The sequence below is a fragment of the Osmerus mordax genome, chromosome 18 (genome assembly GCF_038355195.1).
Source record: "Osmerus mordax isolate fOsmMor3 chromosome 18, fOsmMor3.pri, whole genome shotgun sequence".
NCBI lineage: Eukaryota > Metazoa > Chordata > Actinopteri > Osmeriformes > Osmeridae > Osmerus > Osmerus mordax.
In genome coordinates this window covers 6,614,987-6,641,061 of record NC_090067.1, presented here as the reverse complement: position 1 = coordinate 6,641,061, position 26,075 = coordinate 6,614,987, and the positions used below count along the sequence as shown (strand labels likewise).

At 47.8% G+C, this 26,075-nt stretch overlaps 2 protein-coding genes across 3 annotated transcripts; one reads left to right on the top strand and one right to left on the bottom strand.

Moving 5' to 3' along the window:
* The first annotated feature begins 474 nt into the window (after positions 1-474).
* eepd1 (endonuclease/exonuclease/phosphatase family domain containing 1) lies at positions 475-16,671 on the top strand. Its single transcript, XM_067256386.1, has 7 exons — positions 475-1,657; positions 8,392-8,443; positions 12,856-12,966; positions 14,816-14,950; positions 15,127-15,268; positions 15,433-15,627; positions 16,172-16,671. Exons 1-7 carry the CDS (start codon positions 810-812, stop codon positions 16,360-16,362), a joined length of 1,674 nt encoding a protein of 557 aa, XP_067112487.1. The 5' UTR covers positions 475-809; the 3' UTR covers positions 16,363-16,671.
* A 3,219-nt stretch (positions 16,672-19,890) lies between these two features.
* matcap2 (microtubule associated tyrosine carboxypeptidase 2) lies at positions 19,891-25,746 on the bottom strand. 2 transcript variants are annotated; one of them, XM_067256124.1, is made up of 7 exons: positions 25,722-25,746; positions 23,906-24,573; positions 22,326-22,469; positions 21,660-21,792; positions 20,667-20,972; positions 20,421-20,518; positions 19,891-20,049 (listed from the first exon to the last, which is right to left on the bottom strand). In XM_067256124.1, exons 1-7 carry the CDS (start codon positions 25,744-25,746, stop codon positions 19,891-19,893), a joined length of 1,533 nt encoding a protein of 510 aa, XP_067112225.1. The 2 variants fall into 2 exon arrangements, with proteins under 2 accessions (XP_067112225.1, XP_067112226.1); XM_067256125.1 differs by lacking the exon at positions 22,326-22,469.
* Between the last annotated feature and the right edge of the window lie 329 nt (positions 25,747-26,075).

Sequence of the window (26,075 nt, the reverse complement as noted above, 5' to 3'; positions counted from 1 at the left end):
CTATTTAATCAAGTTATTTTTTCTGATTGTGTAACAACCTGAATTCGAGCAGCTGGACATTGAAGGGATTAGTTTGCAAGAGATTTCTTATTTGATCAGTTTTGTTTGGTTCCCAATTGTACTCCGTTGATTAGTAGCCTAATTTCATCACATATTAAAGGGATTAGGCTACTCTGTCTCTGCAATTAATATTATTGAGACATATTTTGTCAATCGGTCAATCTTGTTTTGTCAAACACGCTCACAATTTCCACAATAATATATAACTTGTATCTTATGTAGTTTGGGAGGCTAATTACATTTCTAAATGCTACAGAAAAGATTTGTCATTCATGCCTGAACCACGCCCCCTGGAGTGCTGATGAGTCCATATGGCATTTGATGCGAGAGCGTTGCAGCTCCGCATATCAGTCTGTCTCGCGCGCCGTAAGCAGACGGTGAGAAGATTGAGATTGACGGCCACTGTCTTTACTTGGAACCTGTACTCTACGTCGAGGACGTATTTAAAAACAGGGAAACAAACATTTCAGTGGAGAAGCTGAACTATCAAACAATTTGACGTGCGAGAACAACCAAAAGGAACATTGCTTCGGGCGCGTCTTAAAAAAATATACAAATTAAACGGTGATAGAAGATATCAATGTAACATATCTGTCAATTTGTAATACTGTCACGTCCACAGCTGTCTTTGCATGCATGGCATGTTTCCTCGCAGGGGTCGATCAACCACGCTGTTCTTTTCCACGTCTAGTGCCTGTCAGCCTACGGTCTAGACTTTTCAGAGCACCGGTGGATCACCAGCCGTGACGATGGGAGGAAACCTAGGGTGCCACCGGTCCATCCCTAAAGACCCCTCAGATGTTGGTCACAGCAAGCGTAAATTCAGCGCGGCTTGTAACTTCAGCAATATACTAGTCAACCAGGAGCGGTTGAATATCAATACGGCAACCGAGGAGGAACTGATGACTTTACCGGGGGTGAACCGCACCGTCGCTCAGAATATTGTGGAATATCGTGACTGTATAGGGGGATTTAAAAAGGTGGAAGACTTGGCACTAGTTAGCGGGATAGGGGCTACGAAATTAGAGATGATCAAACTAGAAATATGCGTCTCGAGTCGGACAAGCTCATCCCAGCACTCTCCGTCGTCGCTGCGTAAAGACTTGGAGCACCTGTCGTGTACAGGTATGAACATCAACACCGCGACCCCTGCTCAACTCATGAGCATCCGTGGCATCACGGAGAAAATGGCCAAGAACATAGTAGAGTATCGTGTCGAGAATGGCCCGTTTAAAAGCATTGAAGATCTGGTGAGGGTCAACCACATCAACTCCTCCCTATTGGACAAAATCCGTTTCCAAGTTTTTGTTGAACGATCCAGAACACCTTCCACAAACACAAACGGTGGGTTGACGTACACCACAAAATCTCACCCGAGCCCGACCTCTTTCAGTCTTCGAAGTGATGATCTTGACCTTCCGCCTGGTGGGCCAACGCAGATCCTGTCGGTGCGGCCCAACGTAGAGCCTCTGTGCGGGTTGCGAGACGGAAGAGCGGTGGTGCGAGTAGCAACCTGGAACTTGCAGTCCTGTTCCTGTGAGAAGGCTAACAATCCAGGAGTGAAGGAGGTCGTGTGTATGACACTTTTGGAGAACGAGTAAGTATAGCCATACATTCATCATGTAGCCGCATAAGTTATTTGTGCTTTAGCATGCGTCACATGGATTTGTAAGTATGCCACATATTTTTGTAGTGTAGGCCTACTGTAACCTTGGATAATGATGTGGCATTTTCATGACCTGCAGCCATTATGAAGTCAGAAGCGTATAGATATATTGGAATTATATAAATACTTTTTTGAGGTGGCGTTACTGAAGACAATGAGAATGTATTGATAATGAATACACCTATAGAGTATACCTGTGGTGGTTCTGTCCATTCTCTGGGCCTTCTGAGAAAGCTAGGCTCTCAGCATAGTCCTGAGACAGCTGGAATACGCTGCTATCACACTCCAGGAGAACCTCTGTTTAAGGACCTGCCCTATTTATTGATTTGAACAGACAGAGGTGCACTGTTTGATCTAGTCATGCCTCACATGTCTTCTGAACACACACACATTTGTATGAGTTAAGCAGACAGTGTGCCTTGGCAGTAGTTGAGGTTCATTGGGTTTTCTTACATAACCCGTTGGGAGCCATGCAGTTTGGGGTTCACCCTGGCAGAACGTGGGGGGACGTTTCCCAGCCCGCTGTTAAGACAGAAACTGACCCTGTCTGGGAAACAAGCAGCTCTTGCCATGCAAACACGATCCACCCTCACATGTTCCTCTAATGCCTAATACAAACATGAGCTGGGCCATTAAACATTTATACTTTTACCACCCCACCCTATTGTACCCAAGGGTAACAAATAAAATAAGCAGCTTGCAAACAGTTTATAGGTACATGAACAACTTTTGCACTGGGCTGATGTGGCTTGCTCTACTGCCCCCCCCCCCCCGCTTCCTCCCCCATAATTCCTTCCCCCATGCCTGCCTCCCTCCCCTGGCCCCCCTTCCTTCCCCCCCCCCCTCTATTCTGTTGACTGAGCATGGATTTGGAAGGCCAAAACCCTACTCATCAGCCCTCCCTTTTCCTGATCTTGGTAGCCTCGGGAGGGGGAGGGGGGGAGGGGGGCCGGAGAGGTGAAGTGTTTCGGGGGTGGGGGGTTATTGTGTGTTTGTGCAGTGCTCAGCTGTGGAGCGGAGATCCCAGGCTGGAGGCTGAGTTTACACAGTGACCTGGCCCTCAGCCACACCAAGGAGAGAGGGAGGGATCACTGGAGTTCACTGAACTCTGCGATGCACTGCTTACCAAAGGTTAGACTGCCAGATCAGACACTTCCAGTGTTGAGGAGCCCTCTTGTTATTTGCCACCAGTCAGCAGTTTCAGTCAGCAGTCAATGTACACACACATATACTCAGCTGAGTATTGTGTGTGTGTGTGTGTATATATATGTGTGTATAACCGCAGACTCAGCTGAGTACTGTGTATATATACTCATATATATATATATATATATATATATATATTTATACTTAGAGAAGGGGGAATGGCCTGCCAGGCCAGCTAGGAGGGTTAATACAGTTCATCAGAACAGGGAAGGTGTAAACCTACCACACACAGAATGCGGTGACTCACATGCTCAGTTCAAAACAAACTCTCCTGGTTGTAATGTGAAATAGCTGCGTGTCTGACACAGGCTGGAAGGCTGTGGAGTCACAGTCGATTGGTTCTGGCCCAACTCTGCTCCACTCCTTTCTCAGTGTGTGCATAACAACATCTTATGCTATACCAAGCGACTGAAGCTCTATTGATGTTTTTCTGTTTTGCACTCCAATGAGGAGGGTGAGGTAAAAACAGCTGTAGAACTTCAGTACATTTGGAAACGCTTAGAAAAAGGGAAGGGAAAGGAGCAGTCATATTGTGCTTTGCAATAGTGAAAGTCTGCTCCTAGTAGCTCATTTAAGCAGTACATCAAGTTTCAGTCCTGGATCTACCGTTGAAGCTCTCTTCCACAACAAGCCTTCCGGTGAAACTGGGTGAGGTTTTTGCCATAGGCTGTTGTTGTGTAGGTATGTTTTGGCTATTGCTGCATGTCTCTGTTTAACCCCTGACCTTTGGCTTCTGACGGGGAAAGGCTTTCCTTGTTGTTGAAACCACACACAGACACTCCCCGACATACACATACTCACATGAAAGGCAGAGTAGGAAAGAGACGGAGTGATGGAAGGAGGGAGGGACAGAATGTGAAAAGACAAGATTCCCTTCAGATTCCCTTCAGACACTGAAGTCTCCTCCTTCAGAATCCTCTTGGAATGTTCTTTTAGTTCTGCAGGTTAGAGGTTATCGTCCCCTCGGTGAACCCTGGGTCCAAAGAAGACAATGTGTGTTGTGTTTGATGGCGGGAGAAAAGGAACAATCCAATCAGCCGGGTAAATAATCTACAGATCCTCCAATCAAACACAGGATGTTAACATACTTCAAAAATAACTGTAAGGCCTGGGCTATCTCTCTGAGGCCTCTCGTGAAAGGAGGACGAAGCCACATCTAATGTGAGGCCTGCATGTTCTCTATTAGGGCCTGATGACATTGAGCAGATGTTGGCGACAGACACTAAGCCAGACCTTTGTTGATGATGGTGAGGGTCATTATCTCGATGGTCGTGGTGTTACTGGGGTTGTAGAAGACAGGGATGTAGCTCACTGCTCCAGCTCCCTGGTTAACAACATTACTGTCACGACCTTCGCTCGAATCCCTCTTCTCTGACGACCTGGCTTCCTTGGCTATCCCTGCCCGGAGGTTCATGAGATGCGCGTGCCTCTCTTGCGCGTGCGTTCGCGAGCGTTGTGTATCTGCCTGCGTGTAGGTGTTGGATTCTGCTGCAGTAGAGCCCTCCCTCCCAGCGTGTCTGAATAGCGAGGTAGACCCGAGGATGTGTTCGCTCCGCCACTCAGCCCTCGACCCGTCTCCGTGTGGTTCTGCAGTGTGCAGCAGCGCCGCAAGGTCACGTCCCACCTCCAGATCCCAGCTGTCAGAGAGCCCTGCGTGCTCATGCGTGTTTCACACACACACACACACACACACACACACACACACACACACACACACACACACACAACCTCCCTACGACATCCCGATGAAAGTCCGGGCTGTGAAAGGCACCGTTTTTCGAATACGGTGCCTCACATCTCAATTTTGCGGGTCGACTACGACGTGTGTGTGTGTGTGTGTGGAAGGATGGTGGGGGATGAGGGGGGGGGGGTTGTGATTTTGCCCAGAATTGATGCTGAGGTCATGAGCGGGGTGGGCGGGGGTCGGAGCTGACGCAGAGTGTTAGGACGAAGCACAGAGAGGGGAAGGCGCTCATGTGGAAAATTCCATTGACGCAGCACTTTATTGTGGGAGAACAGTGAGTGAGGAGCAAACCCTGCCAGTGGCAGGGCAGGAACCAAACCCAGGTGCCTGTCTGACCAGCATGGACTGCTACACACAGTCGCCCCCAGAACAACAACACACACTCGTTTATCATTCGATCATTCTTTATACCAATCATAATCCCAAAAGTATTTTACTCAGTTAATCTGAAAACTACAGTTTACTTGGTGCCCCATGTCCCCTGAAACCAGTGTACAAATACTCCAGACACTCCTTCCAAGATCACCTTCGCTGCAGCCCAACCCTTTGGACAAAGCGGTGATCTCTTTACCACATCATGTTGATCAGATTTATTGAGATTCGGATTGTTATTTGTTTTGCCCTGCCATCTTGCCCTCCAACCAGAGGTTTATCTGTTTTTCTAAGCTGCTCTTCTCCATTGTGGTGATGGCGTTGAGGGATTGCATTCTGCTTTCCTGCTGCAGGGTGGGACCTTGTTTGACCACGGCTGGACAGACCCGTGCTTACTCACCCCTCTCCACGAGGGAGTAGGTGAGGGGTTTATCTGTGCGTGTGCCTGCCTATCAATGTCACTGGACCGTGTTGACAGTCACAGAATAGTGGGAATGGCCGTCATCAATGTTCCTGTTTTTTTCTCTCTCTCCATTGTTTAAAAGGGGGGGGGGGGGGGGGGGAGGGGGGGGGGTCCGTTAATCTGCATATTCCATTCAGCTTTGAGTTGAGAGTGGATTTGAGCGATGGGCACGACACTGCGCCCTGTTGCTGAGCCTCTGCCTGCGTTCACCGTTAAGCTGTCCCTGCACCGCGGTGACGTCATGTCACCTTGGCTTGGAGGGAGCCCGGAGCTGGCCTGAGGCCGGTGGGGGTGGACGAGCCCCAGGGGATTTGTGGAGGAGGGGCAGGATATGGTGGGACGACTGCAATGCTCCTGGACTGCAGAGGAGCTATTGTCAGGTCCTCTTGGTCTCATTGTGGTGATGACCATGACCACCTACAGCGGAGGAAGAGGGCGGGGTCGCTCTGACCCCTGACCCGTTTGTTCTCAAAACAGACAAACGGGGCAATCGGTGATTGCGTGGAGATTGCAAATATGTACACGTGCTGAGCTCCCTCTCTTCATCTGTCAACCACTAAAACGTGGTTTTAACATGTAAAGTTCAAGTGGTTCTGGCTGGGGTCGAATTGGGTTGGCTGATTCGCAAATACAACAAAACAATCTGGCAGAGCAATATGACAGAAAGGGCCGGTGTTGCGCATGTTCTTATGCTCTTGGAAGTTGATAGGTTCCTGGGACGTGTTGAGAGTGCTGCGCTACTTATCTGTCCAGTTAGAGGATCTGTCCTCACCCGTCTCCAGCGGCAGGAATACCAATCAGACCGGGCGCTCGCTGATCCATATTCATGATGCGCTGGCCAGGCGGGGTCTGTGAGGGGCAGGTTGAAGGCTGCTGCGCTGGGGACAGAGGACGCGTGTCTGCTGGTGGAGACACTGTGGGACAAAAGGCAAGCCTGACGAGTCAGTTCTTCTGGCTGTGAGGGCACAGACTCCACCAGCCCGGTCGGCGATGAAGGCCCAGTTGAAGCCCAGGGCAGCAGCTCTGGGGAGTTCTAACAGAACACTGCACCGAATCGAGCACACGACCGCTAGCGTAGCATAACCTAACACTGACATTGGTTTTGTTCTTCATGGCTGGCCTATCTCCCTATCCTCTAATTATACATGTGGACCCAGATCATTTTCTCCAGGGACCTCCCTCAGTTCCCACAAAGGAAACTACCACACCAAGTACTAAACGGGTTTCTCCATGAGGAAAACAAACCCATCGAAAGCCAGATAGACCCTGATGCAATTCTAACTGAAAACCTCTCACTCTGGTATCTCAAGTGATTTACAAATGGCTAAAGTAATTTCTTCACGGCTGTGCTAAGTGGCTCGTCTATCAACAGCTTGAGATGATAGAGCAGACGATAGCAGAGGAAGCCGGAAGTGATGTCACTCAGTTTGACAGCCCGAAGCACTCCTCCAGCAGTCCATCTGGCTCCTAGCAAACTCCCACCATGCGCTCCATGACGCTAGCTTTGTAACAGCTACAAAGAGCTGACTCATTCTGGTTGGTCTCCTGTGCTCTTCAGAGAGATCTCAAAGGGGTCCTCATGGCCGTCAGTGGATAAGCGAAATGACTTGGCTAAACACGAATGAATAGTTCTCGTCGGATGTGTCTTCTATCATGGCAGACTGCATGTGAGATTAGTCTCTCCTGGACTGTGGCAGTACTTTACAAATAGAAGTGTTATGCAACATGGGTTTTTGCCTCTTCTTAGGATTACAGGGTGAGAGCAGGTGAAAGCTAGTGTTGCAGCCCACTGTAGTGTTGAAGCACAATGCATCAGTGTGTACTGCTCCTGCATTATGAGATGAGAAATTGAGAGAGAGTGTGAGTGAGAGTAAGCGTGTGTGCGTGTGTGTGTGTGCGTCCTGCATGTGTGTACTCTGCTGCATGTGCTAAATGTCTGTTGGTATCTGTTGCCAAGTAGCTCTTGATTTCCTTCGGCCCTTCCTATAAGAGAAGATATTGACTAATTTCATTTTCTCAGTGAATAAAGAATATCTTCTCATTTAGTTCATTGCAAATAGGTTGTGGTTTAGAGAAGAACTGGATGTCGGAAAAACGGGGAGGAAGATGGAGGGAGGGAGGGTGGCTTCGAGGGAGAAAAAGGGATTGAGGAAGGGAGGGAGAGATGGATTCCTGAAATGCTACTACAGTACGTTTTAGTGCATCTGAAGCTTCATTAAGCCTTCATAAAGCCTTTAGAGACTGTACATAAATATGGCACAAACATTCACATCAACAGTGTCAGAACACAGTTGTGCCACTTTAAACCCCGTTATACATACAAAGATGTTTTGCGACAGTTTTGTGTAAAGAGGCTTTGTGAAGACATAATACCTACTCAGGCAGACCAATCCTGCTTGAGCTCTAGTATGTGTTTTTATGGCATGCATTACTTTCCCTGTGCTGACTACTGGCCTGGAAAGTTATTTTTAAGCAAACAAATAAATGTTTATGGGGTCGTAACGATTTCTCAAGGTGCAATAATGTGTTTGTGCACTGGATAGTTTTAGTTCTAGATAGTTCTCTGTCCTCCCTCTCACCATCTCACTTGGTATGTTTTAAAGTGGCCTGAGTCATTTTCAGGTCGCCCTGCTGCCTCATGGGAAGTGAGTCTTGTGATGGAGAGACAAGATCCTGGTCGGCTAGTCTCTCTGTTTGCTCTTATCTGTTGTGTCAACAGTACAGATGTCTCTGCTTCGCAAGGATAGCTTCAGTGTATGTTGAACAAGAAGCCATGGCGTTCAATTTGCACACCAGCAATGATTTCCACCATGCTATGCAAGCCACTCTGACTACGTTTTCCCCTCCCCCCTTCCCTCCCTCTCTTCTCGTCCTTTCCAGCATCAAGTTACTGGCCGTTCAGGACCTACTGGACCGGGAGGCCCTGGACAAGGTATAGTAGAGACCTGAATTCCTCCTGGTCATGTCTCTTTCAGGTGCTTCTGTTCTGGTGAGGCAAAGGTTGTCATCATACAGACCTCCGCTAGGATAGTGGTCGTGATGAAGGGCTGGGTGGCCAATCTAGACCGGCCTGTGTAAAAAAAAAAAAACGGTGCCAGCCTTTGCACAGGAAATTCTTGTAGTGAACCACTTGCTTTCTGCCTCCTCACACCCACTTAGCGAAGGCCTCGCTTTTTGGCGACATTATGCAAATGCTTCCTCTCCCACTCCCCCTCTCTCGCTTCCTCTCTCACTCTCTCCGCCTCTTCCACTCTTCCCTGTCGCTCCTCCAGTGTAAATTATGTTTTCTATTTCCAGTCGTGTATTTGGGTTTGAACTGTGGTCACTCTCCTGTGCTTTCATGGCTAAAAATAAGCCTGTAGTTGCTACGTGTAGAGTGTCTCTTTTACCAGGCTAGCGAGACATTGGGGACACTGCCCGGTATTTGGTATGGTATGTGGTAAGCTTAGAGCCCTACTCTGTGACCGGACCTACACAATCTCCACATCAGAGAATGGATGGATTCTCTGTGTCTCCATTTGGCCATGAGCGTTATAAAATGGAGATCAGTAGTGTTACAAAAACTCAACATTTGAATCTGTGTCTCAAGTACACATTGTATCAAATCAATATCGTGGTATTTGCACCGAATTGGAGATCCCATTTGACTGATACCCAAGGTAGGCAATGATTATAGTACTTACACGTCTATTAACTGACATTCCTTCCAGTGATTGTGTGCTTTGTTAGTGGACATAGGCAGAGATGTGGCATTGATCGGTGTGTGTGTGTGTGAGCAGTGGTCTCGTCCTTGGTAGCTAAAGGAGCTGATGTGGGGGGGAGAGTCTGACCTGGAATGTGTTGCCACCCTGGAGAGATAAGTAGGTCAGAGCAGACCAGTGTCTCATCAGCAAGTAGGAGAGGAGGGAGGGAGGGGTGGAGAGGCTGAAGCTCTGCTTTTGGACTGGAGACGAACCACATCAGAAGAATCCAGAGACCCTGGATTCTTTCTGTTCCTTTCACCCTCTCGTTTCTCTCTCACCCCATCTTGGTCCTGATGCCGTTCCATCTTTCTATCCGCCTCTCTCTCTTTTCTCTGCCTCTCTTGTGCCTCAGTCTAAAATTCGATCTACCTCTCTCTTTTTTGTGTGTCTCTCTCTCTCTGTCTGTTCTTCTTTATGCAGTGCAGGCAGTCAGTCAGTCAGTCATGAAGTGTGACTGGTTCTGATTTCATGCTCAGACCAAAAGCAGAGGTTCTACACACACACACACACACACACAAGCGTAGAGAGCCTCACCCAGTTTCATCCATGAGCATGCCAAACACAAAATGGTACAATAGATCAAGAAGCTCCCTTCAGCCTCATATGCAGTTTTTACTGCAAAACGCTTCTTGGGGCCCACCTGTTTGGGTTAAGTGGCCCAGAACCAGGGGAGTTCTCGCCCCTTTTCACTCTCTTTCACCCTCTCTCTCTCTCTCTTTCCCTATGTATCTCTGTCTTTATCTCTCTTTCTTTCTCTTCTTCTCAGAAGCAGGATTTCCAGCAGGAGTCTCTCTGCAGATGGCCTCCGTCACAGTTGCTTCTTCTCAGAAGCTCCCTGAAGGAATTCCTTAACCCCCTCAGGACATTCCTCCACCTTCATATAAGGCGTCCTCTCGCATTCAAACCAATACACTTTTTTGTTTTCTGGCCAACTGTACAGCTTGCAGTTGTTTCAGAAAATTGCCATGATGTAGCTGAAGTTGACTGTTTTACAGTTGACATTTTTGGGTGCTTAGTCACTAGTCACTTAGGCGCATGAACCAGTCACGGGCACTGTTTTCCCTTCTGTTATGTATCCAAGGAACCTTCTGTGGTTTGTGGTAAATTGCTGCAATGTGAGGAAGTAGTTTTGGTTCAAAATGCTCTACTTGTTCATCAGATGCAGTAGAGTTACAGTTAAGTTTGGTGTCTGTATCCTCTTCAGCTTAACTGCTGGCATCCACTTTATCACTAACTGACATACTATATAGGAACAAACCCACACTATTGTCAACATGCGCACACACATTGTGGTTTGAACTTGGATCCTTTTAACCTGTTTGATCTAGTAATCAACCATGTTGTAACTGAATGTCACGAGTTGTTATGTGCATATTGGTTTGCATTTCCCCCCATAAGATAAGTACCCAACGGAAATGGGTTTTTATCATCTTACTGGCTGCTGCTAAAAGATGCCTGCCCAGAATTGTGTCCAGTGTTTGAGGTTGTGTGAGTGTGTGTGTTTGTGCAGGCATAGCCAAAATCAAGGTGTGGATCATCTATCCTTTCCAGTCCTGAGACTGGAGCCATATTAGGAAGAGTGTTATAAGAGTGTTAAGCTTCACACCAGAAACCCACATCAGGAACGTATCTGCTCAAAGTCCTTGGAATGGAAAAACTGTTATTTTGAGAATCCCAACTGTTCTCTTTCTATGTGAAATGTTGCATGCTCAGGTTTCAAATGTTACTGCAGCATATAGCCCACACACGGGCTAGGGTACTGACTATAGGGACTGTCTGTGTGCTTGTAGCCTGTGGGCACACACACACACAGCTTCACATATCTACAACGAACACATTCTAGAACCAAGTAGATTTTCTTTTCAGTGCTTTTTCAGAGGCTTTACTGCTCATCCCAGGTCTCCACGGCGACCAGGTGGAGTGTTTTACGGCCTTCTGTCTCCGGTATTGATTAACTCAGATTTACATTAATTAGATAATTAAATCTGCGGCAGTGAAAAGTAGGTCTGCATTTCATTTAATAAATGTACTGGAGTGTTTCCGGCTTCTTTCACCTGAGTCAGGCCTCGGCAGGCTGACTGGCCCTCTCGGAGGAGACGCTCTCCCCCGCCTGGTTGTTCCTCTAGGCCTGGCACCAGGCCAGAGCCTCAGCGCTGTGCCTGCGCCTTGGTCTTCATCACCCACTGTGAGTTATGGGTGTGTTTGTGTTCAGTGAGTGGCCCTGTTATTCATCCCCCCGTATCTCCTTGGGGCCAGGCCGCACCCAGGGGCCCTGAGGAGGGAAGCTACACCCCATTGAAATCCAATCATGTCTTTTTATTGTTTGCTCAGCGCCGCGTCAGCGCGAGGTGAGGTTGATGTCAGTGTGGTCGGGGGGGGGGGGGGGGGGGGGGCGGCGGTTGTCCCGGAAGACTTCTGACTGACTTTGCCTGACTGACTGACGACTTTTCCACCTGTGGGATAAGACAGCCTAGCTGTAGGTTAATGAATGTCACTGGGGCACCCAGGGAAGGATTGCAGGAGGAGGGTGGGGAGGGTGTGTATGACAGACTGGGTTACGGGGGGAGGGATGGAGGAAAGGAGGGATGGAGAAAGCTCCAGAGAGGGGTGCTCTCTGTCTCCTCCAGTGTCCCGCAGGGAAGCTCCTTGGGCTGGGGTTAATTATAGCCCCAGCAGCAGGTCACCCTGCGCAGGAATGTCATCCTCCAGCCGGCTCCCCTCTCCCACCCACCTTCCACCCCCCACCACCACCCTCTGCCCTGTCTTCACCTCAGTGACGGCCATGCCCACTTCCTCACACGGAGCGGTCGCCATTTTGTATGACATGAGACAGGTGTAGCTCACCAGTAAAGCATGTGATTGCAGATCAAGAGGTTGCAGGCTCCATGTATGGCCCTTTGGAGAAAAGTGTGATTGTTTTAGGTTGTTTAAAGATGCCGTAAAGTGGAATTGAAAATGAGTTTTAAGTTCATCACACCACAGAAGAATGTTTTGTTAACTACCCATACAAATTCGAATGAAAAAAAGCAGTCTTCTCTGCTTGAAATCGGGGGGGGGGGCGTGTCACCTGAAGGAGCTGAAGCTCCGCCCCCTCGAATTTATTGAATTTAGCAACACTAGCTAAATCAATTGTGGATATCAGAACAGACCTACCTGCAGTCAGTGTTTTATGTGTTAGATACTTTGTCTTTGCATCGTACCAGCTGAGTAACAGAATGCAACCATCTGTGATCTGACGTAGATAGGTCGCTGTGACGTAGATGGGTTGGGTTTTTGCCCCGCCCTATACAAAACCTGAGCTGAAAACGGGAGAGAAACTGTTCAACGGTCTAACTCCACATTTCAGTGTGACAAAATAGACATGCTTTCAGCAACTCATATATAATGTAACACGTATATAATGTACTGAGAAGCAAATCATGGAATTTGCTGTACAGCATCTTTAATGAAAGATGATATCCAAGAGTAGAGACATTGTGATTCATGATTTCTAAGCTGTTGTTATTGAGCTCTGTGATGGTTTGTGATGACAGTTGGATGGCAGTTTATGGTTTCATCCGGTCGATAGTGTTGTAATTCTTCTTCCTGAACTGTGTTCCAGTTCTGTGTGGAGCTCAACCAGGGCATGCTGGCCAGTGTTCGCAAGTGGAGAGGACCAAGAGGGCTGTGGAAGAGCACTGTGTCTGAAAAACCCACCGGACAGACCGACAAGGTACAGTATAAAGTAACACTGTGAGACTCACAGTCTCTCTCTCTGTCTCTCTCTCTCTACCTCAGACACAGATCACCCATCTTAAGGTCAAAAACGAGTTAGTCCAGCTAGTCCTGAAGAACACTGACATACACAATCTCTCAGACAGAGCTTTGCTATTATCCTCTTATCCACGAGGACAGGTAGCGCAGTGTGCTCTGCCCTGGGAAGGGGAGACACTTCCCTGGGGGGGGCTCCAGGCAGCAGAGGTCCTAGAGAGCATAAAGCTACTTGATTTATAAAACACTTTGAGGCTGGCTCTTTTCCTCAGTAATCTCCCCCTATCATCAGGAAGGTTCTCTGAGCGAACTGATGCCAGTGTTTACTCACAGAGGAAGCCGGCCGCGAGATGGACCCCAGATATCAACTTAAGCTGGGCCCGCTTCTCCCCGCAGCGATGCTTTCTGTCACGTAAGATGGATGGTCTCGATAATGGGAAGGGTAGTCGTAAAAAGCCTCCGCGCGGCTGGCAGACGCTGTAGTTCATCGGGCCTGTATTGTTGAGGTGAACGGAAATGACTCCATAACTCTTCTCTATGCTGTTCTCCTCCTCACTGGAGAGCAAGATCAGTATGTATAATTCGATTTGTTGTATAATAGTCAGGCTGTGTGTGTGTGTGTGTTCCACGTGACACCCCACTCCAGTGAATCCCTTTTATTGCTGGTGTCAGTTTAACAGCTTTCTTGCCAAGGGAGGTTTTTCGTGTGGCCACTGGTACATGACGGAATAAGTGTGTGTGTGTGTGTGTAATGCCCGTGTGTGTCGGCATGCGTTGGAGGAAAAGAGGCTTGTTTGAATGAGCACCAGGAAGACCTTGTTGTAGCTGTTGGATTCCTTTCTGCAGCAGTGTCCTTGTTAGATGCCCTCTCCTTTTCTCATCCGTGTTGTCTCTGTGTGTAGCAAAGTGGATCATGTGCCACAGAGACTGTGGTCACCCCAGGCTATCATCTCCTCTAGTCTGACCACACAACCCGGGGAGACCGCTACTGTATCCTACTTTAACAACAAAGAAGCCTCATTTACGCCCTGAGAAGCGTTCAGAGGCATGTTCAAGGGTGTTTGTGACGAAGGCCATGTAGGCCAGCGTAAGGCTCCCCAGGCTCTTGATAGTGAGAGATGACTGCTGCACTTAAAGATCCTGTAAAGTGGACCTGGAAATGAGTTTTAAGTTTGCCACACCACAGAATAATGTGTTATTAACTACCCATCCAATCATGAATTCGAATGAAAAAATAACACCGACAAGTATGTTAAATTAGGCTTTGAAAGCATGAAAAAATCAGCAGTCTTCTCTTCTTGAGACTGGGGGGGCGTGTCGCCTGAAGGAGCTGAAGCTCCGCCCCTCGCTGCCTAGTGCCTACCTCCGACCCAGATAATGGACGCTATGTCAAGCCGAACAAAACCATGTAGAATTAGAATTTATTCTCAAGTTCAATGAGTGAAACATACAGATGCATATAAATGAAATGTTCCCCTGAGCTTTAAAAGTAAAAATGAACACCAGAGACAACAGACAGTGAGCTCTCCAACTAGGCTACTTCACACATTAGCTACCATTTCACCAAAATACCATATATATATCATTCTACACCGAGTATAGCCTAATATCAAGTTAGCGGTTTGCACTAATTATAGCAGAGATACCTCTGCAAAATTTACTTTACGGGATCTTTAATGAGGAAGTTCATGTTCAGTCTGAATTCGGGAACCTGACACCATGACTTCCTGTATTAGAAATGACTTGACATCAGGTTAGGGTTACAACACCAAAAGCTTTTCTCCCATCATCCTCTGCTCTCTCCCTCTCAGGGATACAGCTATTCGGGCTTCCTGTGGGACAGCTCCTCCGGGATCGACCTGAAAGATTCTGCCGTCCTGGAAAGTCCCGCCGCCAATGGCAACGGGAAGCATGTCTATCCCCGGCAGTATCTGGCTCACTTCCTCGTAAGTGTGATGCGTCACCCAAGACCACAACTCGGACACCAAGTGTGTGTCTGTCTGTGACAATTGTGTGTGTGTGTGTGTCAGGCTCAGTGTGCGTGTGCATTTGTGTGTGTTAGTTGTGTGTGTGTGTGTGTGTGTACGCTTTTGAACTGAACTCATCCCTATATCTGTGTTAGATCGGTTCATCTGACCTGACCATCGTAAACGTCCACATGAGAGCGTCCGCAGCCCAGCCAGGAGAGCCCAACGGCAAAAGCCAGAGCCACGACGAGCCTGGGAGCAGACACATGTCCGCCAGCATTCAGGATACCCTCAAAGGTCAGCCTAAAGGCCACCCACTAGGAGCTTTCACTTGTGGTTGGGACATTGTAGCTCATCGTCAACCAGCAGTCAAATGCTCTACCACTGAGCCAAACCCATCCCACGTAAGGTCTAGGTGGAGGGTGAGCGCACTGACTCATCTCCCCCTCGTCTGTCTGCAGGGGTGAAGGACGTGCTGGTGCTGGGGGACTTTGGCCTGCCTCCCCAGAGCGCTGAGCTGGAGATGCTGCGCAGGGAGAAGCTGAGCGCCCTGGTGCCAGGCTCTCAATTCACCAACATCAGCACACGCTCTCCACAGGGCTCCCACTGCCTGGACAACATCTGGGTCAGCCGCTCGCTCAAGAAGATCTACTCAGGTGTGTTTGGATGTTTAAATTATGTGTGTGTGTGTGTGTATAAATTACGTGTGTGTGTGTGTGTGCGCCACGTGAGCGCACACACACGTGTCCAAACGCGCATGCTCGGCCTACTTTGCTTTACAAAATATGTCCCGTTGAACCATGTGCACATCGCTGCTACATTTGCATGTCTGAGCTATGATGATGAGCTTGGCACACCTGACACACTAGGCGCCACCTGACCAAGCCTGGCTACTTAACCCTTGTGCTGCTTTCGGGTCACATGACTCAAAGGTTCATAACGAACCATCGTTGTGTTTACCCAATTTTACCCAATACAAAAACAAATAAAAATAATTTTCTTTAACCTTTGCAATGTGGGGGGTCTGAGACAGCCCAACGGTTAAAAGAAAATGCTTCACTTTGTTTTTGTAGGCGGTAAAGTTGTCGCAATACGACGGTGGGTCACAATGACTGATGGGTCAGAATGACCCGAAGATAACACAAGGGTTAAGCTGGCCAGCTCAACTAAGGTTGTCCTTGTCTTTGGTGCCCCCTGCAGGCCATTGCACAGTGGTGCGGGAAGGCCTAACCAACCCCTGGATCCCTGACAACTGGTCGTGGGGAGGCGTAGCGTCGGACCACTGCCCTGTAGTGGCTGAGTTCTTCGTGGACATCACTCCCAAAGAGCTGAGCAAGAACAGGGTGGCGGTGGTGGAGCGAGGCGAGGCCATGCCCAAACACGAGCGGTGACCAACCTCACGGTCATCATAGAGACAGTCGGGACTGTGGCAAGGGAGATTGCACGGTGACATTTCATAATGACTTTGCCCTGGATCCTGCTTTGGGTTGGTTTGCAGTGGAGCAAAGGGTTACCTGAATCTGGAAAGCACCAAGATTGCCTTTTTAAGTTTCCTGTTATCAGTGTATGTTGGTCTTTGTAGATCCATGGTGTAGAATTCTTTTTTTTGTAAATTAAGAGATATATATGTGATATAGATATGGTAACTGTGTCACAATATTTTATAAATATAGATGAATTAAAATGAAATTGGTAGACATCTCTCCTGTGTTAAGTCTTTTTCAAGTAGTTTTGAAAAACTAGTATACATTTTCATTTAAGAAATATAATAATTCTGGGCAACACTTTACATTGAGGTTACATGAACTACTTAGCAACTCCTATGTAAGTGCAATGTTTTTACTATAGGTACCGCTATGTAGTTACACGGTAGTTTATGTAACATTTCATATAAAGTATTGCCCAATTCTGTTCTACTCAGTTTGGAAGTCACCTACTATGCCCTAATGTAGTTTACTTGAGGCACACACTTGAGAACTGTGTCAGTAAATACTGAGCCATAAAAAGCTGCTCTATTAAGTTGCGTAAGTAGGCCCTTTGTCTGTGTATTATGCTACTTCCCTAATAGAGATGGGGCTACAAGGCACGGTGACATTGACTTTGCCTGCGATGGCCAATCAACTCCCTTGATTGACAGCACAAAGATCCGCCCGTGCTGTGAAGAGGGTAGAGCCAGACCTGTTTGCTCACTGCTGTGTTTATATCTCGCTGGCGTTTTTTTTTTTATTCCTCTTTTCTCCTGTCCACGTTTGATTCAATGGAGTCAAAACCGATTGAACATCTATTTTATCTCCACTTTCCCTCAGAAAAATGCTCGTTGTCCCTAACAAGATGGCAACCCACCAAGAATGACAGTCTCCTTATAACTCAATTATGATGGTGTGTTTTCTGTTGCTCTTAGCTGCTGTGTTTTGTCGACATTTCAGAATGTGTCTTGAGGATGGCTTGTGAGCTGACCCTCGGGGGGTCACTAGGAGGGTCAGGACAGGCTGCTGAATGTTCCACAGACCCAGTGTCTTCTCTGACTCAGAGCTATTTATGGAGAGAAAACAGGCCTCGAAACCAGTCCCAGGACAACACATTGTATTGTGCTTGTTTCGCAATGAGAGAGACAATGGGCATTCTATGTAGTGACCTACCTTAACCTAGTGAGTTCTGATGACTGTGTTTGGAATGGAACATCTGACAGTGAGGACGATAAATAAATTGACATTGTTCCAGACAGCAGGACCTGGAGGAAGGTACCACTACCAAGTTAACATGGTCAGAATCATTGACATATCATGACACATATTTAGCAAAACCCAGATTGATTGTCATCTATTTCCTTACGAGAACAAAAAAAACGGAACAACATTGAACTTTGTAATTCAATAGCCTGATCTGTCAGACGCGATCATTGTGGTTGCTGTTGTTAATGTGATTGAAATAAAACAAGGGATTCAAGATAAGAGCTTCTGTATGCTGCATCAGAGGGAGTGTGTTGGGGAAGCAGCTGTGACTGCCCTCTAGTGGCAACACAAGTCCCTACAGCTCACTGTCCACACAACGCTACAGCTTTCTCCCGAAATATGAAACATTCATGTGCTGGGAAATATTAAACATTTATGGGGATCCAAGACGTTTAAAAAATAGGTCCTCTTTGATAGGTCTTACACCAATAGAATCTCATAAATTTCTCATCTCATTTTCAAATCCATGCTGAAGTACAGCCCCAGTGTGAACAGAGGAACACAATCCAGTAAGATTAGTTCACCCATAGAAACCATTTCTATACGGAGGCAAGTGAGACATGCAGGGAGGGGTAAACAGAGCGGGCGGTGAGAAAGGACCGATGAGTAGGTTAAGCTCCTTATCTGCGCTGGCTGGATGTGTGGACAGAACCCTGTATGTCCACCATGTCAGGGCGTGTCTGAGCCAATCACCACGAGGCTCGGGCAGAGTCGGGTTCCACCATGGAATTAAACCTTAGTGAGTGACACACTCGTAACGCCTCAGGCCTGCTAGCAGGGATCAGGCACAGCACAGGAGAGGGTGGTGGTGTGTGTGTGAAAGAAGGAATCGGGGGGTGGGGGGGGGGGGTTTGGTTACACAGGGGCGGCTCTCATTAGTGACCTATGGTGACATGTCCCACTAGGAACAGGAGCTGGAGAGGGGCTGTGGACACAGTACCTGTCTACAAGTTGATAAACATCAGATATCATTACACCTGCCTCCTTGTAGCTCGCAGGCTGTTGCAACCGAGAATGTGGGTCAACCAGTGGAAGGTCGTCATCAACTGCTGTGCAAGGTGACCTTCACAGTTAGACACTGTGCATGTTCCATAGACACACTAAGGCCTTACTGCAGTCTGCTTTATTGGGGGTTTTCAGGGTCTGTGAACATGAGAAGGCATTCACAATACAGACACATCAACATCCAAATACCAGTGCTTAACATGGGATTGAACCACAGGGGGTATCAGCGGAGAAGTAGCAGCAAACATGCTAACTACAAAAGGTCAACGTGTCAACAGTTACAGTTACCAAATATCACAGTGCTCAGATTTCAAACAGGTATGAAAAGCAAGAACGTTACACGTGTCAATCATTTTGACCATGGGAGCTTTAATTACTCAAACATAGTGCATAAAAAAAACACTCGGGTTTGGTCCTTCAAATGCAGGAAAGTAGAAATAACTGCCAGAAAGAGAGCAGTTGACAAAGGGCAGAAATGCTTAAAAGTGCAAATAGTGAGACAGTGTCTGTGTTTGTGGAGGGTGGCCGTAAGGAGAGCTCTGAAAGAACCCACTCCCCGCACAGCCCAATCTACCAGAGACTAATCGTCCATCTCCAGACATGCAACGGTACACATAATCAATCAATCTAACTCCATGTCAGCCTTCCTGCCTCTGAGCCGTATTCAGGAACAGTGCTGGCAGGTATAGAAAATTGGTACTTTCACTAGGCATAGAGATAGGCATAGAGACACTGCCTTGGTCAATACACTTGTGCTTCACAGCTAGTTCTCATACACGCCCTTCCAGGAACCTCTCTCGTCAGCATAGCCCGGTCTCGACAAACACACAGACTGTTAACATGTATGTTATTCCCTGAACACCAACAACAACAGCAACCACTAGGAAAAACCTTGTAGAGTCAAGTGGAGGAATCCATTTGTCTTTGGACCAGAGACAGAAAGAGAAGTACACTTAGTGTGGAGGGAGCGAGAGAGAGAAAAACTCCACAGACATGACAGTACGATACAATACAGTAGTCTGCACAAGTCACATGTCCCACAGCTACCATGCTCGGAGGAGAAGATGGTGGAAGGAACAGGGGGAAAGATGCAGGGCTGTCCTTGGAGGGAGAATTCACTGGCTTTAATAAGGTTTCAGTAGCTTGCCCCCCCCCCCCCCCCCCCCCCGTCTCTTCTGAGACTCACAGCAGGATGCGCAGCTCCTCGTCGGTCAGCCGGTTGACCTCCATGATCTTCTCCAGCTGCTCCGCGTAGCTCACCTGGTCCTGCAGGAAGTGGGGGATGCGCACATGCTCCGTCTGCCCCAGGAATTTCAGCCGATCCACATCCTCAAACGACACCTGGGCACAGAAGGCAGAAGCGGTCGAGCACAGACGGATGGAGCCACGGCTGGACGCTGTGGGTGTTTTAATGAGGTCTGGTGGTGACCCCTCTGAGAGCCACGTGCTTCCTGTCCCTGCCTGGAGTCTCTCCTCTCATGCAGAACAGCATCTGTTCTGATCCCTGCTCTTGCTTCCAGAAGCCTCACTGTGCGTTCAGTTTAAGCACTTCATGTTGTTACAACTTAATTCACGGGATAGTCTCAATAAATGTTAAGCTACACTTTGGCATCCTTACTGAAACCATTGACCTTTTTGTGTTCGTAGCGTCCAGAATAAAGCCCTGATCTTACTTCAGGGTATAGGTGAACACAACCTCCAAAAGCTCTCACCTTTCCCAGGGCCATCAGCAGAGGAAAGTCAATCTTCTCCCTGTGTCTCAAGATCTTGAGGATGCCGTCCAGGTACACCTGGTCCTTACTGAAACAGCCTGGAACACGACAAGCCCTTCCTCAGTATCACACACACCTGCAGAGGAGGCAGGCTGACCCATGGTGTCACTGCGTGTGTGTGTGTGCGTCAGAGGGAGAGCGTCTCCACGCAGCTCCTCTCACCAGGGCTCATCTGCTTCTGCTCACCTGGCTGGGAGGTGTCCGTCTGGCCCCTCTTGGCTCGGACGCAGTAGTCCCAGCGCGTGCCGGGGTCCAGGACGAAGCGGCCCAGGTTGCTGAAGAGCTGGGAGAAGGACATGGTGCTGGCCTGGTAGACGGTGTAGTAGAGCAGGGCGGCGCGCCACAGCGTGGGGTCCTTCCTGTACAGCACGCTGTGGATGCTAGCCAGGCCCTCCTCCGTGGGGTTCAGGGGCTTCAGGCAGAACTTCTTCCTGCCCAGGCTGGTGCTCCAGGGCTGCTGGCTGTTGTTGATCCCCCGGAAGTAATGGGTGCCTGGGAGAGGACGGCAAAGGCACCCCCCTCATCAGTACGGCTTCAGATATGAGGTGTTGTTAGCAAGCTGACAGAGTCCATACTCAGGCTAAGCTAGCACATTACCATGAGGGGAAAGTACCAAACAGCTTGATAGTGTGCCATATCCACATTATGTGGGTATCTGATAGTGTCGCTGTTGTTAAAATCACATACTGTATGTGATTAAAAATCCCTCACAGGTTCAGCAGTAGTTGAGTCTAATTGATAGTCTTCCTGAGAGCTGACATTGACCTGAACTAGCACAGCTGAGACCTGCAGCCGATAGTGAATCTGATCAAGGTGAAGAGCCAGGCTAGAATTACTGTGCGATACGATTGAATGAATAAGTGGTCCTGGAGTAATGCTACTCTACAGCACATTACCCTTCGCATTGTCAGACATTACAGAGCATGAAGCCGTAAAATAGGCTCTAGTAATAATGATCTTAAGACTCCTTCGGGCAATGGCACACACCTGCAGAGGTTACATTTGAGGAAATGTTCAGAGTTTGCAAAATAAATGAACCGTGACTAGGTTTGGCAACTCCAGGACCTCAGCCATCTGTAGATCAAGGGCAGTCGTGGAACCATCTACCGCACTGGACTGGTCTCCATTACTAATGACCAGTAGGTACATGTACAGTGTGGCTGAATCAGCGTAGCCTACCGATCTCGTGGCGGAGCATGCCCTCCAGCCAGTGCTCGCGGGCGGTGGAGATGTTGATGGTGAGGGTGGGCCGGCTGTTCACCACCGTCATGGAGGCTCTGGAGAGGAGGTCGTCCGTCATGTGGACCACTATCTGACAGAACGCCAAAGGCTGGTTAGGTCTCTCATCGCGCCTGCAGCTTGTCTCTGCTTGATGATGTCAGAGAACAACCCCCTCTGCCCTTCGGTTAGGCAGCAAGACCAGGGCAAGCCACACAGACAGAGAAACTGATAGCTTTTGCCAGATGTTACTTTCCCCAGGCACATTAACGTTGACTGCCCTGTCATGGCTGCTGAACAAGCTAGAATGAGGACTAATCACTTCTGACACATTCTGGGGCATGAAGGTCAGAGACAACAGAAGGGAGAGAGTGAATGTCAGAGACGTAGACATCCTGTCTCCCAGTGCCCCCCGCATCACATCTCCCAAAAAGAAGAATGTTCTAGAATGCTCCCTACATGGCATGTCTGTGCTATTTCTCACAGACCACAGCACCACCATACCCATGTATTTTCTGGTCACCAATTTTGCATATCTATGAATGCAACACATGTTCTGTGTTTGAATCTAACAAGGTCTGCGTCGTAGGAAACAGTCTACATACAGCCATGGTGTCTCTCTCTCACCTCCCCCATGCAGCCCTCCTTCTCCATGTACTTCTTGACGCTGTACCAGATGCGACTCTTGGTGAGCAGGTTGCCCCCCGTGGCCTGCTCAAACTTCTCATAGTTGCCGTACTTCTGCAGGGCCATCTCCATGATCCGAACCGCCTGAGAACATGGAACAACACATCGCACCTTCAATGGAGTTGCAAACAAAGCCATCTTTAATATGATTACATAAATGGTCCCATGTTAGAGCGAGGAAGTCTTTGCATTCTGTATCACGGTCTTCAGCCTGGAGATGTTCTGGTCCGATGGCCGTCTCAGAATGTTCACTATACTTTCTGTGAAGTTATGTGATTAGTCAGGGACTTCTGAACCGAGAGGTTGTCCTATAGGATGATTGTCAGCCTGAGCAATCACGCTGTGAGGGAGAATATAGACCGTGACGATTCAGATTGGAAATGAGACCCCTTCTGTGAATGTACAGTCCCTGCAGTTATTATGCAATACCACGCTATGAAATTCAAGGTTAGGGTTACTGATAAAGCTGCATGAAGTCTTGTCAAGCTTTAGGCCCTAGACTATATCTGTCCTCTTCATTTCGGATAAATGATAGCCTATGAATAGTTGATGAAGAGTCACACAAAAGGAGTCCTATTTGACAACCCCAGAGTGAATGGCCACACAATGGGGACATGTAAAACAAGAGCAGAGTCGGGAGAAAGAGAAAGAAAACATGATAGCACAGACGGCAGCATTCAACGCAGGATCGCTTTACTGTACTTCCTGTGGAGCTCGCGCATCAAAACACCTCTGTCCTCTGACCTGTGTACGGTTGTTACCCAGGCAGCATGCAACAGAACCGACCAGATAAAGCCTAATTTCACCCAGAAACAAGAGTGAACAATACTGCTAAACTACTAAGCTTATATTTGTGAGCAAGAGGCCATTTAAAAACCTTGTGCCTATATTAGAGGGCTGATTATTGGAAGACATACAGGAAAGGTTTTCATTATAGATTATATTCCTTTTAAAATCCTGACAGTAGGCTATTGTGTCAGGGTACACAATGTGCAAACTGCTGTACGCACATTCATGTATCCAGTAACCTTTTCCGTGTCTGATTACTCTCATCTCTTTTGCCAGGGTAATCACAACATGATATTGCTTTTAACCTGCTCTTATTGATCAGTGTGGGGTCAGAGACGTTTCTTGGACATTTGCCCAGAATGGGAGTGTGGACATTGCATTTGGTGTATAATCTTTGTCTTAATCCAGCCAGACTCTCCCCCTGAATTTATAGAGCTTCTAAGGACTTTCCAGAGCTTATCCATCTACACTGGTCTAACATGGCTTGTGGACAGATTTATTTCACCTCAGTTGAGAGAGCCTGACCTCTGGCACAGTGGGGAACTCTAATACCAGACACCTTAGTGTCAACCCAGAGCACAAGGGTCAGGGGTAGCATATAGGTAAGCGACCTGCACCAACCCTCAATCAAGACAAGCATTGTTTGAATTCTGGGTCGGTCTGCCTCCTGATTTCGTAGGGTTTCTCAGCTCTGTTCCTTCCAACGTCACATCATGCGACCTGCTCCTTACCTGGGCCAGAAAGCGATCAGAGGCATTGTTGTGTCGAGCCAGGACGAGTGGAGATAGAGGGTTGCTGTACTCAAACTGGGGGTTATAGGTGTAGCCTGACTTGAAAAACTTGGCCTTCTCCTTCTCCACATTGGACGGTTTGATGGCGGTAAGGATGCAGAGCTTCTTGGTGGAGTTGTCCCGCTCTGCGGGGATTCCTGCTTTGGACAGAGAGGGGAGTTTGGTGCGGGACGAGCTGGCACAGAACTTCCTGGTCCGAGTTGTGGGGCGAGGGGACAGGCCAATAGGGCTGCCCAGCACGGTGATGGTGGACGCTGGCTTGGTGCCACCGTAGAGGCTGCCTGGGGAGAAGATATGCGACAGCCTGGTGTCCCCACTTCCCTGGCTCTGCAGCATCAGAGGGTTGAGAGATGGACGGCGGTTGTCATTCCTGCCAGTCATGGAGACACACCTTCCGGCCCTTCTGTATGAGGAGTGCTTTGGGCTCTGCCTCTCCTCCTCCTCTGCTTGCAGCAGCACATTGAAGCTGCTGGTCCCGGTGGTGAAGAGGTCCTTGAGAACGCTGGACGAGACCTTCTCCAGGCACACTTGGCTGGGGCTCACAGGCTTGTCCGTGGGGTTCAGGACGTACTTTTTCGACAGCTCCAGCTCTGGCCAGTGGAGCCTTTCTGAAACAGGCAGGGGATAAGAGCAGTGGTGATACTGAGGGCGGTGATTCTGAGCAGCTTATTTTGAGATTCACATTCACTTGCAGCAGACTTCTAGGATGTTCCGACATGACTAATCCTATTAAGTGTCCAATACAGAACAGAGTTATACTGCACAGTTCTTCAAAGAGTGGCCCTATTTTGATAACTTGCAAGGTGTGAAACTGAATTTCCTGGCTGTACAAGGTAGGTTTAATAACGGTAAATAACACTAATAATCTATTGGTATCTTGACGTTATATATCATCATTTATAGACTGTGACTTTGGTGCTTTTGGTTGGCAATGGTAAAACCCAAACTATTCCATTAGTTACAAACTATCTCCTAACAATCCATTATACAATACCTGACAGTTTCCTCAGTGTACGAGCACTCATATCACTATTCCATGATGGGTTCATTGGCTACGCTTCATTACACTTCATACAATGCACTGTCCATTATCTTAAACCAAATTATTCTCATCATGTCTCCAGTCTGACAGGAGAGCATGCTCAGTGCAGGGCCTCGTGACCTGAGTCACTGAATGACCTCGAGCGCCATCACAGTCAGCAGAGCTTCCCTGCACTGGCAGGAGCAACGATGTGGAATCCATGCAACTACAGCACAAACAAATGAAATCTGCAGGAGGATGACAACCAATGGATTGTACACCAAAACAAATCATTCCAAACCACAGTTACTTCTGTCAGTAACTTCAGTGTGTTGAAAATGTACTGAATGTCTGTTCCAAACCTTACGTAGTCCCAAACCATAATTATGCTCAAATGATCATATGTAGATCCTGGTCATTGAAATATCATCAGCTGAGAATACTGTATGTTATGTGTGTAGGCTATCCAATTAGAGTACAATACACAGTGCAATGCTAGCCAAATTCATATTTTTATTACTATTTTGAAAACTAGTCCAAGACGGTTGGTATGTAAAAATCTTTCTAAATGGTTAAATAGTCCAACATCCTGTAATTTTCTACTGTGTTGTCTATGTCTAAGCTTAAGAGCTGAAACTAATAGAGGGATACAGTGATAGGAAACTTCACTAACATCAGGGACAATTGGCAAACAATACAATGACTGAATTTAGGCTTATAGGTTGTAGGACTTACCAGTTACTTTAATTGATTCCAGCATCCTCTACTGTTGGCAATGACACTTCACACAGTGCTGTTTTGAACTTGCCCTCAACGTCGTCAGATAGCTAGATTACCTAGCCAAATCAGATTGAGCAAGTGAAGCAAATACTTGCTAGCTAAACTAGCTTAATAGCTAATACGTCAAGCTATCTATAAAAGCTAGTAGATAGCTAGAATTAAGACCATGCAAGAAGGGCATGATGTTCTATCTGTGCCCGACATCAACCATAGATGTATATATGTCTATGGACATCAACTAGTGCTGCTGTATCAAGAGACGCGGACTGGACTGACAAAACTCTGGTCTGTTTCTATGGTACCCATGTT

Bases quoted from the DNA above. Each gene is read 5' to 3' on its own strand.
- eepd1 (XM_067256386.1), top strand. From the start codon at position 810: ATGGGAGGAAACCTAGGGTGCCACCGGTCCATCCCTAAAGACCCCTCA. The intron at 12,967-14,815 runs GTACAGTATAAA...TCTCCCTCTCAG, and splicing joins CCACCGGACAGACCGACAAG to GGATACAGCTATTCGGGCTT. The intron at 14,951-15,126 runs GTAAGTGTGATG...TATCTGTGTTAG, and splicing joins AGTATCTGGCTCACTTCCTC to ATCGGTTCATCTGACCTGAC.
- matcap2 (XM_067256124.1), bottom strand. From the start codon at position 25,746: ATGCTGGAATCAATTAAAGTAACTG. The intron at 21,793-22,325 runs GTGAGAGAGAGA...GCGTTCTGTCAG, and splicing joins AGGAGGGCTGCATGGGGGAG to ATAGTGGTCCACATGACGGA. The intron at 20,519-20,666 runs GTGAGCAGAAGC...GTCGTGTTCCAG, and splicing joins GACGGACACCTCCCAGCCAG to GCTGTTTCAGTAAGGACCAG.